The 25,247-nt window shown below is 38.6% G+C and overlaps 1 protein-coding gene across 1 annotated transcript; it reads right to left on the bottom strand.

Moving 5' to 3' along the window:
- Positions 1-5,525: 5,525 nt before the first annotated feature.
- Positions 5,526-8,258, bottom strand: LOC113762302 (gibberellin receptor GID1B-like). The gene is made up of 2 exons (XM_027305694.1): positions 7,606-8,258; positions 5,526-7,060 (listed from the first exon to the last, which is right to left on the bottom strand). Exons 1-2 carry the CDS (start codon positions 7,642-7,644, stop codon positions 6,065-6,067), a joined length of 1,035 nt encoding a protein of 344 aa, XP_027161495.1. The 5' UTR covers positions 7,645-8,258; the 3' UTR covers positions 5,526-6,064.
- Between the last annotated feature and the right edge of the window lie 16,989 nt (positions 8,259-25,247).

The following is a 25,247-nucleotide window of genomic DNA, read 5'->3' as shown; positions in this document are numbered from 1 at the left end:
CCGAAATGACCGGAAACTTAATTTTAATTTATTAATTTATCACTGTAATTTCTAATAAAATCAATTTTGTACAAGATTAATTACATAATCAAGTAATAAAAATTTAAATAAATAATTCCAAATCAAATCCAAAATAAATTAAAAAACACCGTAAAAGTGTTTTATCCCGAACCAAATATAAAATAAATTAAAACAGTATAAAAGTAAAAAATAATATAATACATTATTTATCCAAATATAATAATTTCAACTTCACACAAGTTAAATAAATTCATTTAGGATTAAGTGATTAATGCCTTTGGAAAAAAAAAGAATAACTTAACTTAGTTAGATAAAATTATTTTTATATTTATTAAATTATTTTTAATTCGTAAACGGGTTATCGGGTCACTCACGAATTGGACCGAATTCAATCCGTTTTCTTTTCGGATTCGACCCGATTCTGACCCCCAACCCGCGAAACCTTAACCCAAACCCATTAATTTGGTGTTAGGTTCGTGTCGTGTTTTCAGGTCGTGTCGAAAATTGCCGCTCCTACTTGCGACAGCCGATATTTCTGCTGAATTGTGTTGAAATTGGGTTTGATCGAGGCATGTATGGATGGACATTGGACAGTGATCTACCTCGCCAGAACCTTAAAAAAGATTCGGCTGCTTGTATCCATAGTATCGCCTGACAACAACATTAAAATGCTTAAATGATTATTGCCACCAGCGTCTTGATGCTGTCCGAACTCAAGAAGTCTGTCTGAACTCAGAAGTCTATGGTTTGGGTCCGTTCTACTTGGAAGTCCAGTCTTCTTCGGCGGGCGTTATTTCGAAAGCACAACGGACGGGATGCATCATGTTTGTATGTACATTGTACAGGGGGATATGAGAAAGTGTGTATTGTATTGGGGAAAATGTACGAGTTCCGTGGATGATATTGATGGGGGGTTGTCCCGCGTCCGTCTCCCTCATGCGGTGTCTGGTCTGGTCTGGTCCGGTCTGGTGGGGTGATCTCACGAAATCGTACGTGCGTCTCTACTAAAAGTCCCTTCCTTGTCACTCTTGCCTGCCAAGCAAAGAGAAAAAATGGCATGAGAGTGAGTTTTTTTACCGCTTTGGTCGGTGTGAAAATTGTGGTGGGATGCAGAGGCTGCAGCCTCAGTAGGCTCCAAATCAAAATCATTTCGAAGGACCGGGTTCAAAAAAAGATCAAAGGCCAATTGGCAATTTTGGCAGTTGCTTAATTGGTGCAAACCGAACAAAACGTAGTGGAAGCAAGCAAAGAGGGAGAGTACCAATAGATGAAACTAGGAAAAGGACATGCTGGATTTCTGGTTTTTTCTTTTTTTTTTTTGTCTTTAAAACAAAAGATAAACACTACGTATGAAGTTGCAGTAGGCAACAGTAGTGGTTCCACAAGAGTAGCCGCCGCCGCCACCACCGTTACGTCGTCCGTCCGACACATAATAATAATAACAACGTTTCGTTATGAAAGTAATAATGAGGAGGATAGGATCTGGGCGGTGGTTGAAGCACTGATGGCATCGATCACTTTTCGCTTCGAAACCGGCAAATGAAATGGTAGACATGCGTTGAGGATTGGTCGGATATTAAATGCCTCAACTCTCAACTGGACATATTATATTACTTTAGGACAAAAAAATTTGTCGTCGATTGCCAGTCTGAATTATACTGTACTGCAATAGTTTCGTAGGAGTAGTAAATATCAAGAGCTCGTTCGTTTTCACTTATCATCTCATTTTTGAGGTTTTCAACTTTTCTTCTGAGCGTAGTGGCATTTATTGATGCGATGCGCCAAATTCACTGATCGCCATTGCTGATATGATCCTACTACTTAAACAAACAATCAAACTTCTGCTGCCTTTCACTCGTCAATCTGTGTGGAGTAATTATTATTAAAGCATGAAAAATTTTATAACAGCACAAAGACAACAAAAAAAAAAATCAATAGAAGAGAAGACTCAACATGTCCAGTCAACAGGAGCCTTCCTACTTACACTAATTTTTTTTTTTTTAAAAAAAAATACTACTATTATCAAAAAAAGAAATACTACTAATATATAAACATAAAACTCAAGCCAAAAGCCTCAGCGGACATCCCACTTAAGATGTACTCCTTCCGTCCCACTTTGATAGTCCTGTTTCTTTTTTCACACAGTTTAAGAAAAATTAGTTAACTTTGTTGGAAAAGTAAATTTAGATTGCTATTTTTCTAAAATACCCTCACATTAAATATGGTACAACTTTATGGGAACTTGAATTGATGGTAAAAAAGAATCAACTCTCATTAAATGGGGTAGGTTTATAGTAACAACTACTTACATTGAATAAGGGTATTTTAAGAAAATTAAAATATAATTACATTCTTCAATTGGAAACTAAACTACAATTTGGGACAGATGAAAAAGGAATACAGGATTATCAAAGTGGCTATAGTAAGTACCCTATAAATTATTGGCCTCTCACCCACCCAGAGGCCAGAGCTACTGACAAACAAATTAAACAAAAAAAAAAAGGGTTAATTACATTTACCTCCCCTGAGGTTTGACCATATTACCAATCAATCCCTGTAATTTGTCCAAATAACGGTCTCACCCTTTGAATGATCAAACGTTTAACAAAAACCCCCTTAATGTCGAAAATGCCCTTTTTGAGGCCATATTGCATTAAAAAAAGAACATATTTTTATTTATTAACCTTCAAGTAATCCAAAAAAATAGAAAAAAGTTTTTGCTTATTTTTTTATAAAAATCATATCTTTGCTTCCATAAATAGTTTTGAATCAATAATTATTTTAAATCTTAAAAATGAATATTAAAAATTAGATAAATTGAAAGAAAAATAAAAAAGAAGTAATTATTTTAAATCCTCAAGTATGGTTCGAATTTGTGGTTCAAGGCATGTTGCGGAGAGCACAAGGCATGTTTTCCTCAATTTGAACCATACTTCAGGAATTAAAATAATTTCTTCCTTTTTTATTTTTCTTTCAATTTATCTAATTTTTAATATTCATTTTTAAGATTTAAAATAATTATTGATTCAAAACTATTTATGGAAGCAAAGATATGGTTTTTATAAAATAATAAGCAAAAACTTTTTTTTATTTTTTTGGATTGCTTCAGGGTTAATAAAATAAAAATATGTTCTTTTTTTAATGCAACATGGCCTCAATAAGGGCATTTTCGGCATTAAGGGGGCTTTTGTTAAATGTTTGATCATTCAAAGGGTGAGACCATTATTTGGACAAATTATAGGGATTGATTGGTAATATGGTCAAACCTCAGGGGAGGTAAATGTAATTAACCCAAAAAAAAAGGTTAATTGTCTATGGATCGCTGGCGCTTATTAAAATTAAAATTTTTGTTTAAAAAAAAGAGGCCAATGCCATTTCCATTGAAAATGACTTCATCTTGTCGTGCTAATAAAACCACATTTGCAAACGCTAAACCAGCTGCTAATCCACAAAACAACAGCCCCATCATACTTACATTACATGTCCCGAGGACAAATGGTGCTGCTTAATTGACCCACCATTAAATTAATTTCAGGGTTTCTCTGTACTTTTATGCCCTCATCTGAGTTAAAATGCTGTGTATTTTCACCTCATCTGGGTTGCAATTTTTTGACGATTCTTGAAGTTTAATACTCCGGTGATTGCAAATCGATAGGCTGTTATATAATATTTGATACTACAACAGTTTTTTTTCCCATTATGCCCTTAAAGAAAAACCCAAAAAAGATACATAAACAAAATAATTAATTATCCTCATGCAGCGAAACCCAACTGAAATGATTACGTTGGTGATGGACAGACAGACAAAATGCACAACTAATTAAGCGTATAGTTTTTTTTTTTGGGAAAACAACAAAGACCTAAAAAGTCAAGATAGGGTAGTAAGATAATTAATTGTACTCTTGTGTGTCATTTTTCAACCTTTAGCCCTTTTTTTTTGTTCATTTGAAAGCAACCTTTAGGCTTTTTTTTTTTTTATTTTTAAAGCAACCTTTAGGCTTTAGTGCCATTGAAACACTACTGGCATCAGAAAAGCAATCCAAAATAGATAAATAAAATTACAAAATTGAAATAATAATAATAATAATAATAAAAGATGATAAAAGAAAATGGAAGGGATGGGTTGGGGAACTAAGGAGGCGCAAGATCCGTCCATTCATTAGGTGTTGTTGTATACTTGTATCATGTACGTGTGGTGAATTTTCATTAAAAGTGGTCCCGTCGGAGAGAGCGAGAGAGTTTAAAAAAGAAGAAGAAAAAAAAAAAAAGTGTACTTGCAAAATTCCCAGCCACCAGTGGAGTGGGAATGTCGGATGAGAGCTTGCTTTCCTTCTATCCATCAAAAACAAAAGCTAATTCCCGTCATTTGCTATTTATCCCAAACTCCAAACCCACATCTACGTCTGAAGACCAGAGCACCAACAAGAAGAACAAAGCAATCGAGTGCTGACAAGGAGCTTTTAACCAGAACCAATGTCCATGTTTGGGCGGGCGAGGTCCATGATTCCCACTCCTGTCCCTTTGAGCCATATTTGTATGATGTCCTTTTGGCTTTTGGTGGACGGGGTTTAGTCTTCTTAGCTTTCGGATGACAACGGGATTTTCATCTCCATTTATGGTCCACCATCTATGATCTAACCAAACGCCCCCCAAAAAAAAAAATCCACCACCTGTCGCGCGTCCTTTCCTCCATTTTCAATTCTACCCATCGGCGGCGATGACCCATAAATATATGCACACACTTCACTTGGAAACAAAAAATGACACACAAAGGACGACATGCAGAATCCAACTGGTGAGTTTATTTTCTTGCCATGTTAGAAGGGCTCCTCTGCTCCCCTAAGAGACAGATGATGCTGTGGATCAGAGCTTAGAATCAGTTGACATAACTTGAGAATTCAACTCACGGCCCAGATCAAGCTTTTCCCACTTACCTTTCAACTCGCGTCTCAGTTCAGTAGGCAGTAGCGTACAAACTTTTCCCTGCTAACCTTTTTTAACACTCATGGTCTGTCCATCTAATCTAATCGTAAGAGGAGAAATAGAGAAGGTGCCGCTTGACGAGGAAAACAATCAAATATATAATCATCTGCAACAGCCTTGCTCCCAATCTAAGGACGGTTCTCTCTTCAAAAGTTCACGTTGTTGTTAAGAAGATCTCTCAAGTCTAAACGATTGATTGATGCTTCCGTGGACAAAAATCCCATGCAATACGCCAGTTCAAAAGATTGCCCGAGCAAACATCTGCAAAATTCTCATGCAGGCAGCTCCGTGAAAATTTTGAACAGAGCAATAAAAAATTTCCAAGGACTAAACGATCCAAAACAGTTCATGGTTGACTTCAAACAGCTTCAATGCGAGAGTGATCGATAAGAAGTCAGGATTAGTTAAAAGCACTAAAGATCATTAGCAAAATTAGAATTCTCGCCGTGGAGACAATTACTTACAATTAAAGTCAACATAGTATAGACATAGCCTGAGCTTCAAAACAGTAATCCCGTAGAAGAGAGTAAACAAACAAAATCTTAATATATATCTCTACCGAACAGTATATAACATACAGGTTTACAGCCCCATGAATTTGCAATCATACTCTGAAATTAGACTTTCTGCTAATAGCGACGCGCTGATGTCACCTGAGTGACCAGCAACCATTAACCTGAGTGCTACATCCTCCTCCTTCGTGGCCAGAGGTTTTATATGGATGTGGTAAAGCTTGAGCCGAAGACCTTATGCAAATCCATAATAAGTTGCAGTCTTCAGTATCTGACTGATCAACGTCCCAACACGAGAAACCAGCTTTATGTACCCCAATAAAACGGACGGCAATTGATCTTCGGATGGGGTACAGCCAGTCCCCCGAGACATCCACCCTTCTTATACAACCACGAGAAATAACAAGTTGAAAACAACAGTAAGTAGTAATTCTACACAATTCATACAACTACACACCATCACTGCCGAAAGGGGAAATAAAAGGAACCCGCATGAATGTCAAGCTTTCTGTCATGTATGGCTGCCAGTAATGAAGTTAATTAATGTATTAACAGTTAGAATGGATAAAACTGGTAATTTCCTCCATGAGAGTATAGAAGTAGTCGTTATTGGGCAAGAAGAAGAAACCAATTGTGGCATCCTTAAAATGCAGGAGCTTCGCCTCTTTCCCCGATCTTTTGAGCCCTTCGACATAAGCCAATTGCCAATCCTGGACAAGATCCAAACCAGGCACAAGAACAAGGCTTTTTGGGAAATTCAATCCTTCAAGGCTTCTACCCCTGGGGCCAAATATATTGCAGGCAGGGTGGTCTCTATCTTCTCCTTCTGGTAGAAATGCTCTCCAATACCAATCCCTGTCTTGGATTTTTACAAAGTACTTCCCATCTAACCTCTTCTCTGACTCTGTTCTCTCTTGCCCGCCAAATAATGGCTGAAGAAGAATGTTGCCTAACACTTCGACCCCAGATTCGGCAGCCCTAACCGCAACATGGTGCACAATATTACCACCAGAACTATCACCAGCCAAGTATGTATGAACCTTCAGATCCTTCCCACTTCGCAGCCATGGTCTCGAATGTGCCCACTTTAGAGCAGCCCATCCATCATCATACGCACAAGGATATCTATATTCTGGCGATCGACGATAATTTACAGATACAACAACAGCTTTGCAAATGCTGACTAAGCGACGACAAAGGGTGTCATAGATAGCACTATTAGCTGAAGAATGAGTAAAACTTCCACCGTGGAAGAAAACAATAACTGGAACAGCTTCAGTAGTGCTCAAGGGCTTTTCAAGTTCTATCTTTCCCCACTGATCCTCGTTTTCTGGGGCAGGCCGGTAGACTCGATTAAGCAGGCTTGTAGCACGGTCAACAACATCAAATGAATATACACCATCAACTGGAATGGTGTTGGCAGGAACCTTTCGGTCAAGAAACTCAGCCAATTCACGATTAAAGGTGCCATCAGGACGGCGAAGCATGTTGTAAGCGAGCTTGAAATTGGATATAAGTATCCATGTATTAAGTGGAACAACCCTCTGGGGAAAACCAAAAAAAGATGGATACCAATGTTAGACTTTCAGGACCCAATAACAAGCACTACAGATTGACAACTAAAATCGACTATATTTTCCCCAAGTATATCTTAAATCAAAGGCAACCAGAAATAAAGGGAAAAGTGAAGAAAAAAATTGCTGCACATCCTAAAAAAAGAAAGCAAATGAAAAGTATAGAAAGAACCCCCAAAAGCCCCAAACGAACAAGTAAAAATATCTTTCCGAGGGCTGCTAATTCAGCTGAAAAAGGGAAAGAAAACAGTGCAATACATCAAACCACAAATTGAGACGTAAAAGCAAAAGGGATAACAAAAAATTAATCTTTTTTCTGTAAACAAGTGATCTTTCTTGAACAAGAAGCCCAAAAGCCTCTGCAGAAATTGTCAAAGCAGCAAAAATGTAACAAAACCCAGAAACCAGATTAAGACATAATCTTGTAATTAAGTAGTGATTAGTATCATGATTAGCTACGATTGAAAAAATGAAAAAAGGGAAAGATGGGGGAAGGGTGGGGGATTGGATAATACCTTGGATTCACTAGCGTTGATTTCATTACTACCAGCCATGGACTTTTTCGTTCAAAGATTCAATCTTTGCGAAACCTTAAAAGGGCTGAAAGCTAGCTGATCTTCAAAAATATCAGTCTTTGACAGCTCATAACGTATCACAGAGACCAAAGATCGATTTTTATCAAGTTAAGAATGAGTGAATGAATCACTCTCACTCAGGTCTCTTTCTATTCTCTCTGTTTTTCCTCTCCCTTTTTTTTTTTTTTTAAGTATGTATGGATACAAATAGTACTAGAGTAGAGAGGGTGCGTGTGTGGAGGGTGAGGACCGCAGGGTTTGATTCCTCGTTACGAGCTTCTGAACAAGAAGAGACACTTCTGAAATAACAACAGAGGCTTCAGACACGCAGAAGAAGATCAAGGAAAGGAGATTGTGTAGAGGCACCACACAGACATATAGTAGTATATCTCTATTTCTAATTCGACTCAGATGAAAAGGGAACAGAGATAAATGGGAGGAAAAACTAGTACTATTAAAGGAGGGGGACAGAGAGAGAGAGGAGACGAAGACAGAAAAGAGTGAGAATGCGGGACTTGGGAGCCGGGGGGAGGGCGTGGGTGTAGGGGTTGGGATGACAGAAGGATAAGAGAGCAGGGGAAGAGAGAGAGACAGAGAGGGGGGGCGTGAAGTCAAACGCAAAGGGACGACGGTGGTGGGCGGAGACGAAAGAGACGACAAAGGGGGCGGCCGAAATAAACTGTTTAGTAGGCCCCCACCATTTCATATGAGTAAGGAGTATTATTATACAACTCCAGTATTTGTCATTTAATTTATTCGCCGGTGCGTTGCATTCTCTTTTTTCACCTCGTAATTAGTAGTGCTATTTAAATTGCCATAGTTAAAGCGAAGTAGGGGCTTTTTAATTGCCATATTTAAAAGGTTTTTCCTAGGTCATCAAATGAGCAAAGTAAAGAAAGAAAATAAATAAATTATTAATGCTTTAAAAATATCACCCACCCCTAAATTACAATACTTTTGCACAAAAAACATTTATCTCTTTTTTTATTTTTATTAAAAGTATAACACTGAAGATACACAAACCTCTTATTTACAAACCAAAATATTTCGTACAATAAAGGTTTTTGTTCCTCATACTCGGTTTGTGATTAAAGCTAATGCCAGACCTACTTTTGCTAAGTCCATTAAAAAAAAAAATGTCAAATGTGACCCATCGCATGCAGAAGTAACGCTCTGTCACAAGGCATTCATAATTCATAAGAAAATATAACCACCCTATTTTGTTGTGGTGCCCTTTGTTTTGTACCACCACGCTATTCTCTACGTAGGTAATACGTTTTGGAAAAGATATGAATATCAATAGCCATAGCCATCGTGGCAAGTAATGTCTGCCTAGTATGTATTTTACAAAATTTCGCATACATCTATACAAAGTCTTGGCGATGGATTTGATGCCTAAAATTTCTGTCATCATTTTTATTTTATTTTGTCGTTACACGATGGAACACTATACAATTCTACCCTATTTTTCGTACTTTATGTAGTGACACACACTATCTCCCACGTTTACAACTGGAACAAAATTTTCTAAAATCGCCGGCTCCGCTTGGATTAGCTGTTTTTGAAGGTGTTTTTTAAAAACTTTACTGTAAGTGTGTATATGAAAAACTTTTACTGTAGATGTTTTTGGATTGTTTTTAGAGGTATTTTTTAATTTTTATTTTTGAATATTTTTATAATTTAGAATTTTGTTGAGATTCTTTTTAAATATATACTGGCTCTGTTTCTATATATTAATGTTTATTTATTTATATATATAATATTTTTATTTCAATTTCATTTTTTAATATGTATATTATTATATATTTAATATACATATACAAATATATATATTAATATACACATTATAAAACAAAATTGATATGTATATATTTATATATTTATATAAATATATATAAAAATATATTTTAAACAAATATTAATATTTATATATAAATACATATATTTATTTCAATTGATATAATATATATAACATACATATTAATATGCATAATTTAAATTACAGCTTAATATTAATATAATTTATATATAATAAAATATACATAATTGAAATATACATATTAATATATATTAATATACATATTGTAAAACAAAGTTGAAATAAATATATTTACATATTTATATAAATATATAAATAAATATATTTATATATTTATATAAATATATATACTTATATATACTTATATTTAAATAAATATTTATTTATAAATATATTTTAAATAAAATATTTATATTTATATATAAAAATATAATATTTATTTCAATTGATATAATATATATATTATACATATTAATATACATAATTGAAATATATTAATATTACTATAATTTATATATATCTTATATTCATAATTGAAATATAAATATCAAAATATACATATTAATATATATATTGATTTACATATTATAAAAATATTTGAAATAAAAATATTTATAAATTTATATAAATATATTATTTATATAAATATATACATAATTAAATATATTTATATATTTAAATAAATAAATATAAATATATTTATAAATATATGTAAATATATATATTTATATTTTGTATTAATATTTTTATATAAAAATATATTTATATATTAATTTTTCTATTAATATTTATATATGTATTTATATATTTATTAAACAAAATATATTTTTTTGTATATAATATTTATATATAAATATATTTTTTGTATATTTGGAGTTATTTTTAAAATATTTGTTTGGATATAGTGTTTTTGAAGTTGTTTTTGTAAAATTTTTACTATAATATTGTAGATGAAAAACAAGTTTTTGAAAAACTCTCAAATCCAAATGGAGCCGCCAATAGTTTCCTCTCTTTTCAAAAATAATAAAAAAAAAAGATACACTCCTATCCTATTATTTTTAGCGTGCACGCGCACGATGTGTGCCTTTACCACTAACTTACATACTTTATATAGTGACACACACTATCTTCCTATACATTTTCTTAAATGAATTTTTTCGTTCATCACTTTTAAAATATTAATTTTATGGTCTTTGCAAACTCAGATTAATAAAATTTGATCGTTGTCTAAATTTTCAACCACTTTTTATTCTAAAATCACCACATGACCAACATGCAGTTATGTTAGATCCTACTTTTTGAGAGGTGAAAGTGAATATAGATCAGGTCATTTGTTTAACTATAAATGAGGTTTGATCTTTTTGCTCCTAAAAAAATAATTATGCGTGTCTCAAGTGATGGATTCAAGGTAAAAAAAAAAAAAGGTCGAAAGCTTAGGTTGAATTAAATTTTATGGACTTGACTTTGAAAAAAATCAAATTGAACATTCACTTATGCAATAATGTTATATGAATGTATAATATCCTTTAGGAAAAACGTTCAAATTGAACACAATTAAACAATCAACCTCGGCTCCTAATTTTGTTGTCGGTACATTAGGAGTCTTTAACTAGAGTTCACAAAATTTCTGGATGGATTTTGGGTCAAAAAAACTTGAGAAGGAAACTGTAGAAATCTAAAAAGAAAAATCAAATTATAAGAAAGCCTTTGTGGAAGGGCGGGCAAAGGGAACAATAGGGATGAAATGACGATTGGTGGTAGCAAGAGCTCAATATTTTTGAACAAAAAAGGAGTTTGTACAAATGATGAATTTAAGGATGATTCTGAGTGTGTTTGGATTGCCAAATTATCCCAAATAATATTTCGTTTGCATCATAAACATATTTACCAATTCACCTTTTTATATTTTCAACTATTTTTTATTTCACATACATCACATTATAAAAAGTGTTACCGTAATTATTTCAAATAATATTACAAATAATTCTGATTTCCTTCTCACTGGCTGGCAAGGGTAGCCTATCTATAAGACGCCGCACCAAGGCGCTGTATGAGTATGACTTCCGGTGTGTCCCGCTCTTTCCTCTTCCCCATTGAGATCCAACACATGCAACTGAGCGTCATTGGTTGCAGCTCCATCATCTCTGGTACCACCGGTTCTCATTGAGCTCTCTCATGCATCATCGGTTGCGGCTCCCGCTGTTGTGGTACCATGCACTCACGACCGGTTCTTATGGAGCTCTTCCCTAATTAATTCCATCCGCAGCTGTCTCCCCTTTTGACCGGTGCCTTTAAACTGCAACTAGATAAATAGTTCGTGGAGGTTTTTTTACATTTAGCCCTATTTTACTAAGACAAGGGCCACAAATTCAAGCAGATTATAAATCCAAGTCGAGTCAGGCACTCAACGAGCTCTACGGACTCCCCATCTATCAGTATACATATGATACAGGGTACATATGGGGTATATTTTTCGAGTTTAACTAATGATAAACTCATAAGAATTAGGGTATATAACATTGGAGTTAAAATGTTCTAGCATAAATTTACTTAAAAACAAGGTTTTAAAAAAGTATGTTCATGTATAACTCAAGCGTAATTGAGCTTGATTGAGTAATACGGCGGTTAAGAATCTTTGATTCCTTATGTTACTATATATATTCCCGTCGCCCTTGCCCCAATAATCCCCCCCTTGCAGAGGGGAGTTCTAGTAGCCTTGATTGTTTTACGTATCAAAGCTTAAAATTTAACCTTATCATATCGAATTTCTAAAACTAATGGTGAGTACTAAATCTGCCACGTGTTAGATTTGATTCGATTTTTACTAGCTTTTTATCTCCCGTGCATAAACTACTAATGATTAACACATGTTGGAGTATTAGAAAGCTTCTAGAATATCTCAAATGATGAATAGATACATAAAAATTAGTAATGGAGACGACACATATCGGAGTTCAAGTTGCCACAATCCCTATCAGGCTGAAAGATGATTTTGGAATTATACAAATAGCGCAACACTGGGAACTTGCACATGGTTAGTATATTAGTCTCCTGTGAGGCCCTCAAAAGTTGCCGGCTTTTGTGGGTTCTCACGGGATTCAGGTTAGTAAAAAAGCGTTCAAAAGTCTGCTGATTTTGACAAAAAAAAAAAAAGAGAACTTGCACATCGTATCAGACGTGTTCCAAGATTGACAAAAAATTTCGATTTGAAAAATAGAATAAAGTAATTAAAATTGATTTTTTTTGCCCTTTCCGTTATAATAAAATCCATTGGAGGAAAATAAAAATAGCACCTCAGTCTTTGCTGGCTAGGGTGGGGAGCCTTGGATCTTTGATCATCTTTTAACCAAAGAAGAGGAGAAAAAGATAAAAAGGCACCAAAATGGAAAGCTAACGTACTAAGCTGGTTCCTCCGACAGCTGGACATACAAATGGAAAGGGGGAAAAAAACAAGGAAAAAGGAAAAGAAAAGGAGGGCTTGGAGTCAGCCAAACTGTCTCTGACTTTAGGCGTACTTGTGCTTAATTTCTGAAAAAAAGGAGGAAAAAACGAAGAAGAAGAAAAAGAGAGATAGTAAATGAAGACACCGAAGAGTGCAGAGAGGACGGAAACAATTGGCTTTTCCAGCGTGCGGCCGACGCCAAGACACGTGGCGACAAAGAGGTTTCGTCTCTAGTCCTCTGCCAAAAGCCTGTTTATAGAATGACCCAAATGCCCTCGCAATTCCACCCACCCCTCGAACCCACGGAGGAGGACTGACACGTATTTTGTCATTTAGCGAGAAGCGCGTGACGGCATGTCTTCGGTCAGGACAACTCGCAGGCTTTTCTTTATTCCCTCATTTTCTTTTCCTACTAGTATTTTCTTACTCTTCCCCACAAAAAAAAGAAGAGAAAATTTCTTTCCTCTTTGTGGATTTTGTCGTTCATTAGCGTAGCGTCTTTTTGGGATATGCCACCGGTGATCGACACGTGTCAGTAGTGAGAAAGGTCCCACCGTCAAAGGTCTACCCTTTACTTGAGTAGATACGAGGATAGCGGGGGCCCTTTGTTTGGTTGGGAAAGGGGAGGGGGCTTGGTAGCTGGTATTTCAGAAAGTCGACACGCGTCCATCCATCCTGCCAAAGGGGAGTAGCTACCCAGTACCAATAGTGATTCTACTATATATATATATATATATATTATAATTTTTCATTTTGGATGGGGAGGGAGAGATGGGCTATAGTAGGTAGAGAAGGAGAGAGAGGTAAAACGAGGTGGAAGTGGGGTCCTCACGAACAACGAAACCAAATGTCTGGTTGAAATATGAAAAGATGAGGACGAGGGGCATAACCGAAAGTTGTACTGGTAGAAGAATACATGAACCAACCGATGATGGCCGCGGGGGGAGAAAAAGGAAGAAGAAAGTTGACAAAACAAAAGACAAGGCAGAGCATATTATATTATTATACCAGCAGTTAATTAACGACTAATTGAAGTACCACCGGACTAGCCTGGTAGTAGTGGAAGCGAGGAAACAAAGTGCACCAAGCCAAAGTGCGGGTGCAAGGCAGCTGCACGGCTAAACTAGTAAACTTCAAACGAACACACGGACATGGATATTTGTACTTGGATCCAATCCGGACCCTTAAATTAAAATCTAACGTGCCGCCATCTTATACTAGTAAAACACTTCTTAGAGTATTTACTTTTTAAAAAAAAAAAATAAATAACAAACGATGATAGTACCTTATACTCCTATTCTATTCCAAATAAAAATTACTACTAGTACTTTTTAGTGTAGAAAAGATAGCAGCGTTGCTACCTTTTGGGTAGAGGTGGCAATTTGTCCCAAGTCCCAATGGGTTACCCATGCCCATGGGGACTTTGGGCGGGATGGGTATTGGATTTTGATATTGGGTTTAAAATGGGACAAATCCCAATTGTACCCATTAATTGATGGGAATACTTGAGAAATACTTGGGTACCCATTGGGCTCAAATAATAAGGGCTCTGTTTGGTTTAGCTATTTTTGGGGGGTATTTTTGAAATATTTTATTATAGCAGTGTATATGAAAAATTTTTACTATAAATTTTTTTTTGAAATATTTGATATACTAATATGGATGGGATGTTTTTTGAGTTATTGTATATTACTGTAACATTGTATTTGAAAAACTTATTTTTTGAAAAAATAGCCAATCCAAACGGAGTCTTAGATTAAAAAATTATCTTTAACAATTTTTATAGTCATACTAGAGAATATAATCTAGTAGTTTTCCTAGTCATTATCCACAAGAATTTTCAACATTTCAGTCAATTTAGACCTGTCATCTTTGGACAATGATGAGGATAAATATTCAACACCTTAAGTACCTTGGTCATCTTGATATATGTTGGAATATGACTGTATATCTATTTTTTCCTTTATTTGTTAATCCAATTTTTTATGGGAATTCTGAGTATAAAGCACTTGCATGTTTATTTAATAAAACTAAAAAAAATTTAATAAATCAAAAATATTAAAATTATATAAAAAATAAAAATGAATTAAAGGAAAAAAAATATGTAGAAAATAGATTTGGGTATTGGGCGGGATCAATCTAAACACATCCCAAAGTGATCCCGCCCAAGTTAGTCCCAAAACACATATGGGTAAGGTTGGGCCCAAACCCATATAACTCGGTTCCATCACAAACCCAAGCAAATCCCGCCCATTTTGCCACCTCTACTTTTGGGCTACTCTTTGGTGGTAAAAGGAAAGGGGGACAACAAGTGCAACAAAAAAATAAGCTAAATCGATTAGTTGGTATGAATGTGTATCAGGACAGGACAAACGAAAATTGGAGAATCAACAATTATATTGGCTACTGTTTGAGTTATTGATTGTACTTGGTATTTATTCATCGGAGGTTGAGGTGGTGTCGTGGGGTGGGGGGTGAAACTGGGAAACAGAAGAAGCAGCACGCCAGAACCAAAAAGGTTGCAAAATATGGACGCAACTGGTTGTCGTTTGTGAAGGTGGCTGAGCATGTGCCACACACAAAGCATACCAAACTTGTTGCCCTCAAAATTCCACCAAGTCAATATATAATAGTATATATGTATGTATATATACCAAGTCAATCCTTGTACCAGTATCATACATTCGTTCATACTTCTTCTAGTAGTCTTTTTTTTTTTTTTTTGCCCCACGGCCCACGCCAACCCAACCCCAATCCCTTCCCGTCCGCAGTTTTGAGTTTTGATTTTTCCTTCTTCTTTGTCCTTTTCCGCTTTCTTGCGTATCGAGGCATAAAATTCCAAGGCCTCGGCATTCATTTTCCAATTTTTCTTTTTTTTTTTTCCAGAAGAAAGCTCAAAAAGATGGTGGCCCGGGGGGGGGGATGGGGAAAGAAAAAGAAAGGGGTGCGCCCCACATCCAGTTTGGCTTTTTGTGCGTTAGGTCAACAACTAGGAACAGCATTTGGCTTCTTGTGCCGATTGGGTCAATATCCCACCAAGGTCCTCCAATATTAGCAGCAGTAGTATAACTTAATAAAATATTAAGTGCTCCATCCGCCTCTGCTATCGTGCTCCAATTGAATTATTTTCCACACGCTCTTTCTCCACTGTGCTTGTCATCTTGTCCTTTTGCATCTTCTTGTTTCTTTCTTTGTCATCTTCTCACACACATTTTCATCCTTCGCAATTTTCAAAGTAATTGCCGCTGGCTCTTAAAAGTCTAATAAGAAAGCAAGGGACGCCTAGCTATGTATCACTTTGATCTGGAAAGAAACGGGAAAAAAAATCCCACGCAACCTCTCTATGTCGGAGTCTAATTTAGTAATTTTACACAACACAGAGGATTGGTTATATTAAAGTCAGATGAAAAAGACAAAAGCGACTAGTGTTGGGCTGATTTAAGAACTCGTAGTCTTATCTTACGTTGTGTTGAACAAGGAAAGACGAGCCTGTTAGCGCGAGCGAGCCGACCGACCGTGCGGGATGATTAATTAGCACAACTTGATACAGCACGCCTGCCTGAAGGAGTCGACCAGAAACGATTTCCAAGTCCCTTATGAAACGATAATAAAAAAAAAAAAATTTCTATATAATAAATAATTCTATCGTACTCTGCTGAAGAGCATATCTCTCTGTTTAGAAACTCGGATATCTCTTTCAATGGATCTGTGTTATATCCTTTCCCGAACCAGAAATAATTTTGGTCTGCTGTTTGTAATGCTCTGTATCTCTATCCCGGGCAAAAAGAATTGCTACATGTATGTTCTCTCTCGAGTAATAACGGGTTCTTTTTGTATTCAGAAATTCCTTCAAAAGAAAATAAGAAATATTCAGAAAGTGGGGAAAATATTTTTTAAGTGTAGAGTCAGTCAGACTGTTAATAAAACATTTCCCCAATTTCTGAATAATCTTTATTTATTTTTTTTGGGGTTCCCTTGTTCTGATTCAACAACAGTGCATTACAGCAGTCAAATGCACCGTTTTCTTGAGCTGCTTCCTGCTCAGTACTCAGCATCAATTCTTGTAATCTTCATACGACCAACGACATTTTGACATTTTGACATTTTGTCCCGTCCCGTAAAGACAATTAATTTATTGGACTTTTGTCTTTCTTTCATGCGTGCCCCACCAAACCAAGCACCAGAATCGAGTCTTATAAGTAGTATAATGCAAGCCAAGCCATCCCAAAATTAAGGATATATATATATTATAATCCATCTTCTCAGATACAAGAAGAGTCTTAATTGATGGCTGAAATATAATTTTGCCCACCATCATCAATTAAGCTAACTTTTCAACTTTTTGTGCAAATTAAGACGGAATCTAGGCGATGCAATGCATGTAAATGTAAACACGACCTCATTTTCCTGTGTACAAATAACAATAATGGCAGTTGATGAACGTGGGTTACGCTCTTCTTTAATTACAAATTCCGTTAAAATAATAATAATAATGATGTGATTCGCGGTTTTGTTTAACAACAATCAAAGACGCGTGACTCTCGTCTTCAATATTCTCTTTAATTGATGCTCTTTTTTCCGTCACCGGCCATCGCAAGCTGAAAGATTCTTTTGGCTTCTCAGCTCTATACATACACGTAAAAACGTCATGTGATAGTTTGTTACCGATTCACTCTGAATTTTGTTTCTTTTTCTTCTTTTTTTTTTTCTATTCTTTTCGGGATGATGATCCATTCTTTGGTTGCATGCAATGCATGTGGTACGAGTAATGCTGTGGCACATGCACGCTTCGGAATGATGATGATGATTATTATTATTGAACTCTTTAATTAAGAGCTAATCCCTTACAACGTACCCAGCTAAGCCCGGACTTAATTTACAGTTGGGAAGTGGAGTATCTGGGTGTTGTTCTCCGGTCAACCTTTTTGTTGGTGGGGCAAATTAACGCCACTAGTCAACTTTTTCTTGGTTTAATTTTTGAAAAAAAAAAACAATATATGGATTTAAATAGAAAATCTCTAGCCCAATTAAAGAAAAGGAAAAAAGAAGTAAATCGTCAACTGTTCCGAGCGTATAAATACAATGAATACAGGAGGTGTACGTAATTGCCGATTAGCAGGTGATTATGAGAGGGCCTGTGCTGTTTAGTCGCTCAACGATTGGATTGTAGAGGTACTATTTTGCACGAGTCCTAATGCAAGAAACCCTCAAAAGAGGGGGGAAAAAAACGCAAGAAAATCAGCAGCACTCAAATCCCAATCTCTTTTTCTCAAAAACAATAATTAAGCTCCACAGGTTGGAATTGGACCAGTGGATGAGCATCAATTGAGACTGGGATCCCACGCTTTTGACTTAAAACCCCATTGGGATTCCCAAAGATTTGCGATCTAATGGGGGGCTGATTGGTGAAGCACTGCTGTCACCTGAGTCACGTCATCGTTTTAATTTTGTTTTCTCACCCAATCCCAATGCCGGTGTTACCAAAGTTGAAAAAAGCTCGTTTAAGCTTGGCTGTCAATTTTCTCTCATCGGTCAATTTTTGGCAAAACCGCAAAAATGGAAACCCACGGCCATGGTGGTAAAAGCGGTAATGGACACAGTCAGCAGCACCACATACCCGCGTACGTCCCCTTTTTTCTCTCTCTCTCTCTCTAACTTGTATTGTACCGGTAATCAGTCTCAGAATAAAATGAGGTGCCGGTGCTAATCACATTTGCATTTCATTTTTCACGCTAGCTTGGAAGTGGTGACGCTGACGCATTAACAAAAGCCATGACTGAGACAATAAAAGAAAAAAGATTGCTGCTACTGTAACTTCCGTGAAATTCATTGATCGCTCAGAGGAGGCCAACGCAACAAGGCAACTCGTTTCCCTGAGAAGAAACCAGAGGAGGAAGCCGAAGAGTATTAATTACTACCTGTCCATAAATCAGGATGCATTGCATCTTTGCAGTAACTTTGGAGATTTAAATGTTACTTGGTTCTACTAGGCGGACAGACATAAGTAGCAAGTAATACTACTTGTTTAATGTCTGTTCTTGAATTCAATGAACTTTCTTTGTAAAGTGACTCGGTGAATTTTGGTTGGACGAGTCGAGTCATGAGGAGGTGATTTTTGGGAGGCGGTTGAACCAGCCGAAATCAGCCTCTTCTGAGGTGAGCTGTATCTGTGTGTCCGAAGTGAATGGCGGGGCTTCTCCCCTGGGATCACTCCGATGCTCAAGTTAGTATGAGAACGAGAGAAAAGTAGTGGTATTGTCAAATGAACAGTATGCTTACTTGTTGGGAGTGTGTGGGGTATTTATAGGGCGAGAGCGGAGGGCAGGATGGAGGTCTTATGCCGGTGGGACCCATGCCCTGCCATTACGGCTCTGCTCCCTGTCAGGTGGCCTGACCCTGACACTGTAGCCGCCTGGACAGGGTGACGCGGAGTCCTTCGCAGTAGTCATTAAGTGCGACAGTACTTTTCAGATAAAGCACTGATCCCGGGTGATGTCAGGTGTCTTGGCATCATCAGCGTGCAGCTGAGGTGCATTGCCGAGATCACCTACACGGTAGACTGGGGATGTGGCCGAGCTTAGGGGGTATGCCCAAGGGCACGGATGAGCTCACATGAGGGACGAGGTGAGCTCACCTCGGACATGGGGGTTGCCGAGGTGAGCACCCTCAATAAGCCCCCCAAGCCTCGGTAGCTCCGGGCCAGGGAGGTACCAAGGCTTCCTTGGGCCGAAGTCGTAAAGAGTCGGAGTGCCGAAACTGCTCCGAGAAATGCGGGGACGTGACACGTGGGCAGGTCAGCTGATAGGACGTGGTCACTGGTAACCGTCGCGTCGTGAAGTAGTGGGACGTTTCGTGCAGAGGGTGTCAGCTGAAAGGACGGGGCATTAATGAGGAAAGAGGGAGGTACGGCGTTTTGAATTCGAACGTGGCCGTCTTTTCGCATTCTTGCCGCCTCTTCAGATTCCCCCCAAACCCTTATAAATAGGGGGGGTCCCCCTCACCGCACTTCTCACACCTTTCATTTTCATCTGAGACCTGCAAAGTTCACGAGCGTAGCCGAGATCGGTCTAGTAGCCGAGGTCAGTCTAGTAGCCGAGATCAGAGCCGAGGCCATCCACTTCGTCCAATTCCGTAGGCAATAGTAAGTATCCCTCTCCTTTCTTATCTCGTCTTTCACCCATGGCCAGAACGGCTAACACCCATAAAGAGACCGTGACTCCGAGCTACCAGACCGAGGTGAGGCCGGATCCTGGGGAAGAAGCGACGACGTCCAGCTCGGAAGGGTCGACCCCGAGTTCTGAGGAGGGATCAACCGAGGCGGGAACCAGCGAGGCAGCCTCGGAGTTGGAGTCGTCCGAGATGAGCGAGGGCGGTTCCGAGGTGGACTATAACGAGAAGCTCGGCGTCGAGATACCACACGACGAGGACGCACTGGAGCCTGTCGCTCCCAAGGACACAGCCAACATCGACTTCGGCAAGATGCCGAAGTTTAGAAGTCGCATCGGAAGAGATAGGGCCGTGAGGGTGATAAACAAGTACCCCTTCCGGTCGGGGTACGAGATTATACTGCCCGGGGCAGATGACTCAGCCGAGAAGCCCCCTTTGGGCATGGTGGCCATCTATGTCCAACAGTTAGAGGCCGGGCTGAGGATGCCCACATCGAGGTTCTTCAGGGACTTGCTCCGTCACTTCTTCGTGAGGATTACCCAGCTCACCCCGAACGCGATCCGCATCATTGTAGGGTTCGAGCTGCTGTGCCGACATCAGGAGGTGACTCCCTCTGTCGACCTCTTCCGCCGATGCTATACCCTCAGGTCGCACGGGACAGATAAGGGATGGTTTTATGTTGGCAATCGGAACAATGCCATTCCGAAGTTGGTGACTGGTTCTCCCAGCTCGATCAAGAATTGGAAGCGCGACTTCTTCTTTGTGTCCGAAGTGGACTTCCCCAGGGGCTTCTGGTGGAGGCCAATTAAGGCGAAGGCCGACGCCTCCGCAGGGGATGCCGAGGAGGAGGCCTTCCAGAAGCTGATGGGGTCAGGACTTCGGATATACAATCTGGACTACCCCGAAGCCGTGCTGGTCGACGGGGGAATCAGCCGAGCTTTGCTCAGTCCTGACAAAACTCCCTTCACCTCCACCAAACTTAAGATTCCTTGTAATTTTCTTTAATAACTTTGCTTTCACTTCGGCTAAGGCATATGATGATATTTGTTTCTTGTGCAGTGACTAAACTGTCCGACATCGTCGTATCGGGCTCGTCCGAAGTGGCCAAGAGGCAGAAGAGGAAGACCTCTGACGAGACATCGGCACCTCCGCCAAAGAAGAAATCTCAAGGACCAGCTGCCAAGACCTCGGCGGCTAAAAGCACTCCCACCACGGCTGGCTAAATCAGCTCGGCCACCGCAGCTACGGGGTCCACCTCGTCCGTGCCAGAGGGGGTGCCCCTTGGAGTCATCACGGCACTTCCACCTCCTCATGGCCGAGGCAAGCAGTTGAAACCCCCGGCCAACGCAGTCTCGGGTACCTCGCTATGGAATCGTTTCCATAGCCCCCCGGTATTTTCCGGGGAGGAGAAGACACACCCCAGCGGGCACTGGTGTCCGAACTGGAAGCTTTCGGCCAACGACAGGTGCAGCCATCCTCGGGTTGCCCAAGAGCTAGTAATGCACTCCCCCCTGCCAAGGGATTTGGAGTTTATGAAGAAGCTGTCCCCGGCAGAATTGGTTCAAAGCCTCATGGTGAGCACAGCTTCCACCTCAGCCTTTGTGGCCGAGATGACACACCGGTACTGTGCTCTGGTCGAGGAGCAGGACACCGGCAAGTTGCAAAATCAGATCTCCAAGTTGGAGAAGAAATTGGCGGTGTCCGAATCTGAGAAGGCCGAGCTCCAGAGACAGCTGACACTGTAGCCGCCTGGACAGGGTGATGCGGAGTCCTTCGCAGTAGTCATTAAGTGCGACAGTGCTTTTCAGATAAAGCACTGATCCCGGGTGATGTCAGGTGTCTTGGCATCATCAGCGTGCAGCTGAGGTGCATTGCCGAAGTCACCTACACGGTAGACTGGGGATGTGGCCGAGCTTAGGGGGTATGCCCAAGGGCACGGATGAGCTCACATGAGGGACGAGGTGAGCTCACCTCGGACATGGGGGTTGCCGAGGTGAGCACCCTCAAGTCACGAATGCACGAACTCACTTGCCAAACGAGGAGTAGACGGGGTCTTGTTCCCTGATCTCACTTCGATGTTTAATTTAGATACAGTTCGGGAATTGAATACGTAGGTTAAATTTTGCTTCTCATTTTGGAGTATTAGATGAGTATTTATAATAGTTGTGCCTATAGATGGAATGATGAGATCTACCTTCTACCCGATATTACGAGACAGTATAGGGCGACGGTGTCGAGTGTAGGTCTGACAAGTAGGGTGGCTGGTGGCCAAATCACTCCATCAATCACAAATCACGCAAATAGTCAAGGTGTCGATAGTCTTGAACACGGGGGCAGACAAGGTGTAACGCCTCTTCAGAGTAACCTCGTTCGTCGATCACCTCGTCAGGAGATGTCTGAGATGAGATGTCCGTTGTTAACAGGAAGTGAATAGGTTAATAGAATTCGGGCAAGCCGAGGTGTCCACGTAAAACAAATTAATTGTTGTATGCGGAAATTATACGAGAGAAAATATTTTAGTCGACGCCCTGCCGTGTAGAAAATAAATACACTCCCGTATGTGTTATACTTTTGCATTCTCCAGCCAGGTGAAATGCACCTTGAATGAACTTTCTTCGTTTCGAGTTTGAGTGCTCCGGGCCGTCGAGTTAATTTATGGATTCACCATTCACGCGATGCGACCCTACTCTTCGATTTTCTGATTTTCCTCGTAGGTCAGTCGGCCGAGAAAATCGTGGCTGTTAACGTGTATCCGTAATGGAAGATAAATTTGACACGCAAGAAGAAACTGACAAGGAAATACTACGTCACTGGAGATATCCGACGACTCCATCTGGTCAGGTATTGTTTATTGACTGCATAAATTCAGTCAAATATTTTTCCTTCAATTCATTGAACTTGATTTTTGGAGGCATCTTCTTATACGGCTACTAGCAGTTTAACATATTATTCTTTCTAAACTAGCTACTGCTACTATTTTTTAATCCCCCCCACAATCCCATCCCCCAACCAAAAAAAAAAGAAGTCAAGCTGATCAATAGTTTTAACAATTTTTTTTCCCATTTAAAGTATATATATATAACATCCACAAACACGTCTCTGATATTTCATTTCAAATTACACGAGAAAAAAGAAGATTTTTTTTTTATATATGAAGACGTTTATGGCACGTGGCAGACGAAGATGGGCTCGTCATTGTTTTTTTTCTTCAGCAAATTGAAATTAATATTCCAGGCGTACGTGGTGCATAATTAGAGGTTTCTCCGGTTTTCATTATATTTAGTAGCTAGGCTTTAGGGTCACTAATCACCATGTTTGTTTGTTGCTTCAGGAATTCAAATCTCGTCCGACAAGTATTCTATTTTTCATTTCTAGTGTATTATGAATTAGTTGCATCCGAGTAAATAGAGAACGAATATAGATTTAACATGTATTACATTAAAATCTAATTAATTAATATGGTTTGCCTCTAATTTCTCTAGCATCAAATTTTTGAATTAATCTTTCTTATACTGACAGTGTATTATCAGCGTTGAATAAATGATAATCAAATAAAATTTAAATTTAAAATTCAATTTTTACACGTGTATTATGAATGAAACGATAATAGTATATGCACTAATATTTACTCAAAATTCTTTGGGCTTGTTATGATTTGTAACACCGTGGCATGGTCCCGTCCCCGACTGGCTTTCAAAGAAGCCTTGTAGCATGAAATTGGTTTTATCTTTTCCCAAAAAAAAAAAAAGGCTCAAGGCTAGCCATCTGAGCATGCTGAGGTCGATTGACATCTGGTATAAGCCCAACGCCAACTCAAGCATCTGCCAAAGACAGGATTGGCACCCGCACAACCATGCATCCGCCCAGTCCAAAAAAAGCAGACTAATTTCACAGGCAATGCTTTCCACATGAGAAGCCCCACAAGGCAATCAAGATGATAGAGGAGCACAGCCCAGTTACTGGTGAACCTGACCTAACCATCAAAATGTCAGTTGTTTTTCTCTTGGAATGATCCATCAATATAATCTATGGGCAGATTTTTATGGATTCCTTGTCTCTCTCAGGATTAGATGTATTAATTGGGCGGGATACCTTGACCTCAGCACGAAAATATTGAGACCAAACCTTGTGAATTACTTGGACCCAGCAACAATTTGGACCTAAACAAAAGCTCAAATTAACTAGTAGACCCATCTTGATTAAAGTCCTGCACATGAAAGTCTCTGCGCATGCGTCTACATATATATATATATGGCTGTTTGTTCAATATCATGCAGAGGTCAGATTGCTACCTTGAGAGCCTTAAGCCGAACCCACTTCTACTACTGCCATGAACCCTTCCCAAAATGAGAAGGGGTGGTTTTTATTTTTTTATTTTTTATTTTTGGTTCCCACTTCTCAATATGAAGGGGGATGGTTATTTCGGGGAAAAGCTAAATTAATTTAGCACTTGATCAGATCAATATAGATAGCGCTTCCAAATAATTGAATTAGTCAATTCTGATCCCTCTCCTTACCAAAAACAAATAATTCCATCCCTTTCGGAGCAACGTAGGATGACATTAGCATACAAAACTTGACAACTCACATTTATTTGTCATCATGGCAACTCCAAAAGAGACCTTTTTGCAGTTCATCAATGAGTTACAAGAGTATTAATTAGTTAACCATCGCTTGTTTGGCAGACAAGTTTTTTGCCAAGTTTGTCTATTATAAGTTTTTTAAAAATTGTAGTTACAGTAATCTCAAAAAACTTTTCAAAGTTTTTAAACTATACACTTCAAAATATTTTTTAAAAAAAAAAACACACTTCAAATTTTTTTTAAAAAACTTCTACAGTAAGTTACAGTAAAGTTTTAAACAAACACACCAAAAAATTCATTTGCCAAACGGGCCTAAGTTCCACAAACAGGATTATGGAAGTATGATCTTATAAAAAAGGCCCCTGATCATTTGTTCTGTCAAAAGATGTGTATCTAAACTGAGAACGTTAATAGTACTCTAAATCTCTAATTGATTTAGCTGCCTCCCACCAAATTGGCCTCCTGACAGGAAGTCTATTGGTGTAGTTGCATGTAGAATTCCAACCATCTCCATGATTTTCTTAGTACTCTTTTAACGGGGAATCCTTCACAATTAGATGGGTGGGTCTGG

Source organism: Coffea eugenioides, chromosome 1 (genome assembly GCF_003713205.1).
Source record: "Coffea eugenioides isolate CCC68of chromosome 1, Ceug_1.0, whole genome shotgun sequence".
In the NCBI taxonomy this organism is placed as follows: Eukaryota; Viridiplantae; Streptophyta; class Magnoliopsida; order Gentianales; family Rubiaceae; genus Coffea; species Coffea eugenioides.
This window is presented reverse-complemented; position numbering and strand designations above follow the sequence as displayed.

What these genes read in the sequence shown, in the direction of transcription:
- LOC113762302 (XM_027305694.1), bottom strand. Translation starts at nt 7,644, where the DNA reads ATGGCTGGTAGTAATGAAATCAACGCTAGTGAATCCAAG. An exon ending in TCAACGCTAGTGAATCCAAG is followed by an intron (nt 7,061 to 7,605) that starts GTATTATCCAAT and finishes GGTTTTCCCCAG; the next exon opens with AGGGTTGTTCCACTTAATAC.